The 11,612-nt window shown below is 34.9% G+C and overlaps 1 protein-coding gene across 2 annotated transcripts in view; it reads left to right on the top strand.

Annotated features, from left to right (window-relative positions):
- Window positions 1-5,682, top strand: part of LOC128663188 (serine-rich adhesin for platelets-like) — a 69,292-nt gene extending 63,610 nt beyond the window's left edge. For both annotated transcript variants that reach the window (XM_053717394.1, XM_053717395.1), the window contains 4 exons: window positions 1,988-2,130; window positions 3,128-3,240; window positions 3,427-3,540; window positions 4,290-5,682. In XM_053717394.1, coding sequence (XP_053573369.1) covers window positions 1,988-2,130; window positions 3,128-3,240; window positions 3,427-3,540; window positions 4,290-4,316 — 397 coding nt within the window. In that variant the 3' untranslated portion in view covers window positions 4,317-5,682. The remainder of the gene's footprint in view (window positions 1-1,987; window positions 2,131-3,127; window positions 3,241-3,426; window positions 3,541-4,289) is intronic.
- The last annotated feature ends 5,930 nt before the right edge of the window (window positions 5,683-11,612 follow it).

Raw genomic sequence — 11,612 nt, 5'->3', positions numbered from 1 at the left:
AAATGTTATACCAGGTTTTCAAATTTAAAGCCCATTTCCAATGCCTTAGAAATGTAAAAAACACTAATTATTTACATTAAGACAATTTGTCAGTGGTGGTTTATTCTGTCAGAAAACACTTTTCAAGCAGATTGTTTCATGGTTTTCAGAGTTTTCTATTTCCCTTGACCTCTTGAAAACCCACTTGGTCTGTTTCAAGTAACACATTGATTATTTCCATGACGTTCTACCAATATTTAATGTTTTACAAATGCTCATTTCAAATATTATTAAATATATTTTCCTGGTTTCATAAAAAAGTTAATAATATCTTAATTCAAAATCACATTTTTAACTAAAACATATGTGCACAACTTCCCTAGAAAATCTTAAGATAACTAGTCTAAATATTCACATTTACCTATACTGTTTATTAGAAAAATCAGATGTTCCTATCATATTGCTCTCTAAATTACAGTAGTCTTATTCAAATGAGTTTCAATTGCATAGAAAAAGGTGACCGCTCTATTGAAAGAAGGCAGAACATAACAAACTCCAGTGAATTAGAATGTAGATTATTGATTGCCAACTTTATTAATCTTGAATTGTTTTTAGTAAAGCACAGTGTAATTGTGTTTCTATATCCTCCTTACTTCACAGTATTTTCATTGTGTTATTTCTTATGTCAGATATAGACAATCCTTGTGTTCTCAAAGGCTTATAAAAGTAACATACTGATGCACAAAATATATTCAGTTAAATATATTTAAAGGAACATAAAAGTCAAAATTAAACTTTCATGATTCAGCTAGAGCAGTCAATTTACTTCTATTTACTTTGTTAAGTTAGTATCCTTTGTTTAAAAGCATACCTAGATAGGCTCAGGAGCAGAAATACATTACTGGGAGCTAGCTGGTGATTCGCAGCTACATAAATATATATTTTGTCATTGGTTCACCAGATGTTTTTAGCTAGGCTTCAGTAATACATAACTGCTCTGGGGCTGACTTTAACTTTGAATAGAAACTCTTTTCCGGGATAAACACATACTTACATGCAAGCAATAGTTCAATAATAAAATGCTCTAACAAATTATAGCACTTCCTTTTAAACTTGTATGTCCCTTTAAAGGGAAAGTCAATCCCTCGAGTTTTGTGAAACTCTAGGATTGACCATTAAAACAAATAAAGGGGACTTTCCTTCATGAAGTATAAAATACTTCATGCTGAAAGCTCCTTTACTTGTTTCAATCGTTCGCCTTCTGATCTGCTAAGGCAGCCCATGACAGAACGCTGTTTTGCTAGAGAGGTGACCGTTTCAACTTTTAGCCAATAGTCGTGCGTGAAATGCAGCTTGGTGCCCTTGGGAGCCTGATTTCCCGTACGCTATTTGCTAAGAGGTGAAAACATCTATCAGCGTTCTGCCCTGGGCTGTCTGAGCAGCTCAGAACGGCGAACGCTTGAAACAAATAAAGGAGCTTTCTGCATGAAGTATTTTATACTTCATGAATGAAAGTCCCCTTTATTTGTTTCAATGGTCAATACTAGCGTTTTATAAACCATAAGATTGACTTTCACTTTAAGAGCTCGTATTTATTCCTTCTTACAATCAATGCATCAAGCAAAATGATGCCATGTCTCTACATTGTTCTGTACATCACACGTCCTACCAATCGCAAGATGATATTATTGATTCACAATCATTTTCCTTCTCTTAGATCTAAATTCTTTTAAAGGTTGTTTAGTAAAGAAAATATTTTCAAGGTTTTTAGTAATTTGTTTGAAACATTTGTATATGAAATGGATACAACAGAAAAGACAGGGATTACAGTGTTTTTTTGCTAGTTACTTTTACAGCTAAACATAAAACCCAGATCTGCTTCCCTGTACAGCTATAAAAGTATCAGTCTGCTTGCATTTCATAGTATCCCATGTAACAACTCACCCTCTGTTTCTTATAACTGGATTAAAGGGCATATTCATTACCAACTAACTTCTCTGATTTACAGATCAGGATCAGTTATTGCCAAAACAGAGTTGACGTTTCCCAGTGATGGCAGATCGTACACTGAGGTGGCAAAGGCAATAGTGGAACAAAAGTCTGTGCTAGAGAGCATAGGATTGTATTTAGACCCACCATCTCTCATCCAGTGTGAGTATCCAGATTACTGAGTATATCTAATGATTCCATCTCTGTCCTTAAAGGGACATTAAACACTAAATACATGCTAGATAGAATGATGCATTCAAAGAAAAGATTAGTCCATGACTAACATCTAGATGTATTTTTTAAAGTTTCATTAGTTGTTTAAAAAGTGACAAAATAAGTGTAAAGTTTTAGTGTCTATAAAACACTGGGAGCTGCCATGTTGTAACTTGTGTTACCTTCGCTGCTGTGGCCAATTAGGGACAGTTATACATAGGTCATTAGAGTGTGCAGCCAATGGTTGTGCTGGATTTAACAGTGTTCTGCACTTCCATTTCTAACAGGAACTGAAAAGCTCACAATTTCAGAATGGAATTACAGGCAAAGAGGACAAAATAAATAATGAAAGTATATTGCAGAGTTGTTTTATATATACAATTTATCATTTTATATTACCATCTCAAAGTGTTTAATGTCCCTTTAAATCCTTTTCCCTTCACATTTCTCTTCCATTTTCCAGTTTGCATTCTGTCCAATAATCTTTAGCCTGACGGGTCATCATTTCTGTATTGTTCGTATTTATACACAAAATATTAGAATTCATTGAATATAATAAAGGAAACAATATATTCTAGTAAAATAAGTAAATATCAATAAAATAATTGTGCAAAAATGTCTGTTTTCACTAAACATCTATATTAAACTGCTTTTGTGTAAAAATTGTGCTTGTCCCCACAGTCCCTATAGAGGGCGAAAAGCAAATTCTGTAATCTTTGTTTTCAGATTGTTTTTACACAAAATCAGTTTGCAGCATTAAAAAAAACAACTAGATGACAGAATTTGCTTTTTGGCCTTCTTCGGACCATGGGAGAAGCATCATTTTCACAAATACAGTATTTATTGTCCCTTTGATAAACACAAATTCAAATTCATAAAACTATACAAGTTGAGTTCTGTATTTTCCTTCATTCTCTTTCTATAATATTATTTGTTTGTTTTTTAGCACCATCTACTGTCAATGAAATATCACCATCTAGCATATTTCCTAGTTATGGTATAGCCATCATCGTTATGTGTATCCTACTGTTCCTGGCCATCATTCCGCTGACAGTCCTGGTGAGTTATGTGTGTTTATATGGAAGGGCTATACGTATAAAGTTTAGTCTGGCATATTAAGAAGCACACATTCCAGCAATGGTTTCTTTTAGTTGTGTAATCTGTAGGACAATCTGTATCTAATCACACAAATGTACTGTAGATTCTGTACTTACCTCAGACTTATCATTGTTTTTTTCTTCCTAGTCTCTAAAATATGATTTGTGTAAGAAGCTTGCCAAGGCTTGTTCTCTGAAACCACCATACGCTTATGAAGGGGTCACACTACCCCACAAAAAATTTAATTTACATTTTGTCAAGGTAAGCCATCGTCATTTTCAATTTGAATCACATTCAGTTTTAATTTTTCCCTTCATAATGCAGATAGACTGTTAATAGATTTTCCTTTTACTTCTAATATCAGATTTACTTTGTGGTATTCTGTGTTGAAGAGAATACTTACGTATGTAGTGGGCCTGTGTCGTTTCTGGAGCACTATATTTCAGCAGATGTGCCAGAATGCTTTTCAGCACTAGATGACAGAAGTGTATAACATTATTGAAATTGTTCTTGCAAAGCTGCTGTCATATAGAACTCCTTACAAGTGCATGCTCCTAAGATACCTACTTGTCAACCCTACAAAGAAAAAAATGAACTCCATTTGATAATAGAAGAAAAAAGAAAATTTTACGATCTATAGAAATTATGTCCCTTTACCCAAGAGGAATTAACTTGAATGGACATTAACACTATTTACCCTATAACCATTTACTAATATATGTATTTCTCTGACATCATACATTTTCCCCTATGAGCAAATTATAAACCATTTTAACTGTGACTCCACAATAGAATGAACTAAGCTATCAGGGATCACGAGTCAGCCTTTAAAAGGAATACTGATTTGCAACACTGACCTAGTTTAATAGCTATTTTATTATTATTATTATTATTATTATTATTGTTATTATTATTACAGCCATATTCCATAGCACATAGTACATGAGCAAGAAATGCACAGTATGTTAAACATATGAAAGCTTATGTCTCTCTGTTTATCCTCTGTCTAGAGTCAGTCATATGATCTCCCACGTTAACAAGCTCTGAAAAGGAAGACGGATCCCAAAAAGGACAGTATCAGTCTTCTATCTGTGAATAGTGATAGATGCAATGTGCATAATTATGTTGTTTGTATCAAACACCTAGAGATGCTCAAGTGTTATCATAACATAATGACTTTTATTGTGGTTCCTCTACCAGACCTTGTTCCTGTTTAGACAGTAAAGTATTTTCATGGATGATATTCAGATGCAAAAAAAAATCACTCGATTTTTTTTGTTTGTTTACCTCTAAGAGGTTCAATTAGGAAATCTTCATACACAGAAGTAAACAAACCTGAAAATTAGGAAATAGAGTTTGAAAAATGTTCTGCTGCAACAAAACAAACTTTTATCATATTGATGCAGGACAAGGGTTCAGATCCTTGTTTTATATTGAAACAATAAAAACATAAATGTACTTGACAACACAAAATGAAAGCAAGTTTATAACAAAAAAAAGCCCACAAACCTCCCCCCACCACCACCACCACCAAAATATTTACATAGAACAACTTTATCTGTGCAGGGAATTTCCACTAATCCAGCAAGGGAAGGATAAGAAAGTAAGCTTTCACCTTTTTTAAAGCTTAGTGGACTAGTAGCTTTTCCTCTCCTGACTAGTAACCATGTTCCCGTATGATAAATTATACCAATACATTTAGAGCCTTTTTTATAATTGTACAATAGTTTTTTGTTTATACCTTTTAAAAAAAAAAAAAAAAAAAAAACATACTGTGTCTATGTTAACAACATTGCCTGTCTTACAGTTTTTTTTTTTTTTTTGGGGGGGCACACATGTAAAGAGATAGGATTACTGCATAGGTAGCAAGATCTGCTTTGTTCTAAAAAATATTGCAGCAAACATATATTTTCAATCAATAGTATTTCTTTTTTTTCTTTTTGTATTTTATAGGACATACAGCAGATTTTATTTTGCTATAATGTCACAGCCTTCATACTAGTGTACCCAAACTATTAATATTACTAAGGCTGTGGTAAAAGGGGTATGTGCATTAATAATGAAAAACTTGTACATCTGTTATGAATTATATTTAATATATTTTAAATACATATTTTTTTATTTTTATATTCAAATTGTGATATTAACTAGATTGTTACTTCTACACCCATATGTTGGCTAGTAAAATAGCTAGAAGGGTCACATTGTATGTCCATTTAAAAAAACAGCTGTCAATCCCAAAATGAGGAGTTGATACAAGTCAAACAATATTATTTATGTTTTTCTTACATTATTGTAATTTATATAAATTATGCAGAAATTAATTAAGGTCACACATTAAGCTGTATTTTGTAATGTATGTAAATATATCAATAAAATATAATAATTAAACTATTAATTTAATTTTGCTATTTAAGTGTAGTTTATGCTTTTGGCTACTGTTATCTAATTCTGAAAACATGTTATGTGATTTAAAAAATCGTTACAACAATAAAAAAAAAGATTTGACAAAATTTGTGTGTGTGATGTCAGTACATGAGAGGTTTGGATAATTAATGTTAATACACAAATCTTCATTTCAAAATTTGGTGAGTAAATATTTTTCCTTAAATAAATACATTTTTGGTTTCTGTTATTGGGAGCCAAGCTTGCTTGTGAATCCCTATACTTGGTCCTTAAATGTAACCCTAAAACTAAAACTCTGGTCTTCAACTCTACCTTAGAAACTTAGCCTCAGTAGCTTTGATTCAAATAAATATTTTGCTGATGCAAGAAAGAGAATGTAAAATCAGAAAAAAGTTGATTTATTTATTCAGTTAACATACATTGTAGCTGAACAGATAGATTCCAAGTGAGCAGCTATCCATAAGCTATCCATAAGTCTATGAAGGTGAATAACCCTCAAACAAATGTCTCACAAATGCTTTGCACAAACTTTTAGTGTGCACAGACATTCCAAAACTGCAGCAACACTGCAACTCAAAAATTGAGTTTGTCTCCATTCTAATCAAAGGTGCTGCATCTGTTTTATAACAATTAACTTCTCACACCATAAAACAAGTTTCACTGTTAAAGGGACTGGCGTCACAGAACAATACTAATTTTTTCTTTTTACCATTATTTGTGAAGTGCCCATTACTTCCTGTCACAGCCCTACAAGGAGGCTTGGGTCTCTGCAGGAAGGTAAATCTAGCTTGATGGCATACATCTTCTATCTAGAGTAACTTTAGTTGGTTTTGCTCATGCTTAGAAGAAGCAGAATGCAACTTAAAGGGACACAATACCCATGAGCTAAATCTCTTGCTATGCAACATAACTATAAATGGTTGACTAGAAAATATCACATTCATTTCTTTATGTAAAAAAGAAAGATATCTTTGCTCAAAATCTCTTCAGCTCACAAGAGTCAGTGCTCTGTGAAAAGTTACCCTTCAGGTACTGCCCAGCTGCAAGTTGGTGGGGGGGGGGGGGCAATAGCCAATCAGCATTAGCAGTGCTGAGGTAATAAATTGCCTTACTGTAATCTCGTGAGATTTCACTGCAATCCTGTGAGATTTCATAGTAAACCTAGAGAAATAACATGACTGTGCTTGCACATGCCAGATGCATATTCCCTTGTAAATCCCGGGAATAGCATCCTGATTGGCTGCCTAAAGTCCCTTGGCAATGGGATGTGGCTACTGAGGAAGTTTAGAGGTAAAATATCTTCATTTTTTACATAGGGATGTTCATGATATATTTTCTAGTCAGCTTTTTACAGCTATGCTGCATCACATTCAGGTGCTTTAACATTTGGGTATCGTATGAATATGTCGGCTCTCTCATCTCCCTGAGGGCAGGGGTTACAGTGAGAATTTCTAAGTGCTTATTTTGCAAGAAAATACGTAGGTTCTAGTTTTTGGTATTTTTTTAATTTTCTTTTAGCACGTTAAGCATTCTTTTTTTACCCCTTTAGGGATCTTGTCTCATGGTCTCATCTCACTATTTTACAGCTGACAAGGTTGTCTCCTTTTCCTTTTTTTTCTTTTCTTTTTCTTAAACTGATGTTTACATTGGCAATACAGTCTTAATGAATTCCACATGTTTGAATGAGGTTTAGGAGAAAAACACTTGATCAATGATCTATAATGCCCACAGTCAACCCCTATTGGCATCTGCAAGGATTCTAAGATGGTTCTCATTCTCTCCATCTACTTTACCCTAATTAAACAGACATACAATTATTTTACAATTAAGCACATTTCATAATCAGGTTTGCAATTGTGTTTCCTATCTGTGGTTGTTATAATTATTGCTTTCCATATCACTAGGGTTCTTGATTGCTGTGCAAGATATCACATGCTGGTGTCCTTAACCCAACTATGGGCTTGTTTCCATTGAGGTGGTAAAGTTTGGAAACTGGTGATAAAAACCTTATCTCCATTAAAGTCTAAGGAGATGTTTTATGGTAACACCAGTTTCCAAACTTTACCACCTGAATGAAAACTAGGCCTATTTATGTTAATGTCAGAAACACCCAGTAACAGGAACACAAGAAGTAGTAGGTGAAACGAGCCTCTGTGAATTTCAACATGATCTTGTCTTATCAATGAGGCCCCTTGGAACCCAAATGAGCTTTCATTAATCTAGCCCATTGTTAGAATGTAAGTGATCTATTATCCCTACTAAATTATCATCATATTTGATATAGTGTTACAGGTCATGTTTTAGTCCACCAAAGCTGAACAGTGCTAAGTAGAACAGCCCAGTTTGCTGTTTCCTGAGTGTAAACTGTGAAATAATTACCCATAAATCAGAGCAAGTGGTTATCAGTATTGGTTCCATATAGAACATATTATAGACCTATATACTAAATTTTGTAAGAACATTGCTTATAATTTATTTTATAAATGAGATCTCTGAGAATTTTTCTGTCTCGCTCATTTTAATGTATGGAGCTGAAAGAGTGTCATTTACCCTTTTAATACATTTTATTTATGTACTAGGCGATAAGCCTGCTCAGAGGGCAGTCTATATTTAAAAACTACAACCCTCCCAAGCTAAAGTTACAAAAAATAAAAAAACTACAATTGCAGAAAAAAATAAACCTAAACTAATACCCCTATAAAAATAAAACACCCCCTAATCTAATACTAAGCTACCAATAGCCCTTAAAGGGGCCTTTTGTAGGGCATTGCCCTAAGTTAAACAGCTCTTTTACCTCTAAAAAATACTAAATCCCCAAAACAGTAAAAAAAAGACCCACCCACCAAACCCCCCAAAATAAAAAAACTAAACTACCCATTACCCTTAAATTGGCATTTGTATGGGCATTGGCCTTAAAAGGGCAATCAGCTCTTTTTCAAGCCCAAAAAACCCAACCCCAAAAATTAAAATGTAAAAGCCTAAACCTAAGCCCCAAATAGGTACTCACTGTTCTTGAAGTCCGGCAGAGAAGGTCTTCTTCCAGATGAATCCATCATCTTCTATCTTCATCTGGAGTGAAGGTGGCGCGGAGCGGAGGTGCAGAGCTGTGTTCCCGATGCCTGGATCCTCAGCGGCGGTACTCAATGGCGGCAGTCCTCAGTGGCATGGAGGCTCCATTTCATCCGATGTCCGCCGTAGACTGAAGATTGAATGCAAGGTACAGCAATCAATTTGGAGAACCTTGCATTCATATTGGCTGAAATGTTTAAATCTGCCAATAGGATTAGCGCTACTGAAATCCTATTTGATGTTCAACTCAGCCAATAAGATTTCATTAGCTCTCATCCTATTGGCTGATTTTAAAATATCAGCAAATAGGAATGCTAGATATCCCAATAAATATGGGGTACCCTGCATTCAATCATCAGTGTGCGGTGGGCGATCGCATGAATAGGAGCTTCCACGCCGCCAATTAGCGCCACCACTGAGGACCGCCACAGAGGATCGCCACATCTGGGAAGACTGCTCCGCACCTCCGCTCTGCGCTGCCTTCGCTGTGGATGAAGATAGCAGATGATGGACCCGCCTGGAAGAAGAACTCAGCTGAACTTCTGGAACCGTGAGTACCTATTTGGGGCTTAGTGTTAAGGGTTTTTTTTTAAGATTAGGGATTTGGGCACTGTAAAAGAGCTGTTAAGGGCAGTAAAAGAGCTGAATGCCTTTTTAAGGGCAATGCCTATACAAATGCACTTTAGGGGTAATGGGTAGTTTAGTTTTTTTTAGTGTTAGGTTTTTTTATTTTGGGAGTTTGGTGGGTGGGGGGTTTTACTGTTAGGGGGACTTGGTTTATTTTTAATGTAAAAAAGCTGATTTCTTTAGAGCAATGCCCTACAAAAATCCCTTTTAAGGGCTATTGGTAGTTTATTCTTAGATTAGGGGGTGTTTTTATTTTGGGGGGGCTTTTTTATTTTCATAGGGATTAGGTTTTTTTTTATTTTGGATAATGTGGATTATTATTTTGTGTAATGTTAGATTTTTTTATTTTCTGTAATTTTAGATTAGTTTAAACTTAGTTTTCTTTATTTTTAAAGTAATGTTAGTTTTTTTACTTTAATTGTAATTTAAAATTATTTTAATTTATGTAATGGGGTTAATTTAGGGGGTGTTAGGTTAGGGAGCTTAGTGATGATTAGTCATTTGCATTGTGGGGTTTGGCAGTTTAGGGGTTAATAGATTTATTATATTAATTGTGGTGTGGCTTAATGGCGGTTTAGGGGTTAATAGATTTATTAGGTTAATTAGAGATGTGGGTTAATGGCGGTTGATGGGTTAATAGATGTACTAGGAAGTTTGCGATGTTAGAGTTGGCGGATTTAGGGGTTAATAATTTTATTAGGTAATTGGTTGTTTTTTTTTATTAATACTTATTGCGGGCGGTTAGTTTTTTTTTTAATGCTTATTGCAGGCGGTTAGTTGTTTTTTTTAAATAGTTATTGCGGGCGGTTAGGATTTTGTTTTTGTAATGCTCCGTTTGCCTTCACTGCATCCAGTTGGATTCTGAAAATGACAGAGTGGTGCAAGAATCCACCTTTGGTGGATTCTTTCACCACCCTGCCACTTTCGTAATCCACCTGGATGCAGAAAATTATTTTGGCTGTGTGTGCAACCAACATTCTTTTGGCTGCCTTGCACTGCCAACATTCCTTTGAGGAGGCATGCGCAACTGACGACACCAACAGACACGTTACAAACGCGATTATAGTATAGATTACACAACAAAGTTACTGCACTTTTCATCCAATATAAGCACCTCCCATTACACAATGCTACCATATTCACTGGTGTTTTGCTTATTTGATCAACAAACAAAGTTTTTGTTTCTGAGGCACCAGTTCCTACTGAACCTGTGCTCAAGCTCACAGACTATACGTATACTAGCCTGTGATTGGCTGTTGTCTGTCACATGATACAGGGGGCCGGAAAAAGGAAGAAAAAATTAATTTGTTGGGAAAAACATGCTTATTTGAAATTCAGTAAGTGTTACGTTGTCTTTTTATTATACACTTGTAAATTATGAAATTCTATTGTATTTAGTGGTCCTTTAACTTATTACTGGAAGAAATTATTAAAGGGACAGTCTACACCAGAATTTTTATTGTTTAAGAAGATAGATAATCCCTTTATTACCCATTCCCCAGTTGTGCATAACCAGCATAGTTATATTAATATATGTTTTACCTCTTTGGTTACCTTGTATCTAAGCCTCTGCAGACTGCCCCTTATCTCAGTGCTTTTGACAGACATGCAGTTTAGCCAATCAGTGCTGACTCCTAAATAACTCCACTGGAGTGAGCACAATGTTATATAAATCATCACAATGTTGTAGAAATCAGTTTGACCCTAGCTAGGCTTAGCTTTTCCAAAATACCACCAAGGGAACAAAGCAAATTTGATTATGAAAGTAAATTGAAACGTTGTTTAAAATTGCATGCCCTGTCTGAATCATAAAAGTTTAATTTTGACTGTACTGTCCCTTTAACCCCTTGTCAGCCACATATTGAGCAGCACCACTTACATATAAACAGTATTTAACATTTTGTCAGACTACACACATGTGCAAAAGTGATAATTCTTTGACAGCCATCTATAAGACCCTTTATCAAGACAGTGGTAACACCTTGATAACTATTTTGACAGTATTGTCAGAGACCCCATGGGTTCTCCAATTACCCCTTGATATTGAAATATCTATGAAACAGAAAATGTCTTGTTGAATTAGAGTGTAGAGTAGTGTTTCTCAACCATGGTCCTCACGTACCCCCCAAAAGGCCAGGGTTTCATTATAGCTGAATTAGGGCACAAGTGAAATAATCAGCTGATGGGTGAGAGAGCAGGTTAGTAACCATGGTTACTAATTTTTATTGTAC

The sequence above is a fragment of the Bombina bombina genome, chromosome 6 (assembly GCF_027579735.1).
Source record: "Bombina bombina isolate aBomBom1 chromosome 6, aBomBom1.pri, whole genome shotgun sequence".
NCBI lineage: Eukaryota > Metazoa > Chordata > Amphibia > Anura > Bombinatoridae > Bombina > Bombina bombina.
Note: the sequence above shows the minus strand (reverse complement) of the source record. Positions and strands in the feature narration are given on the sequence as shown.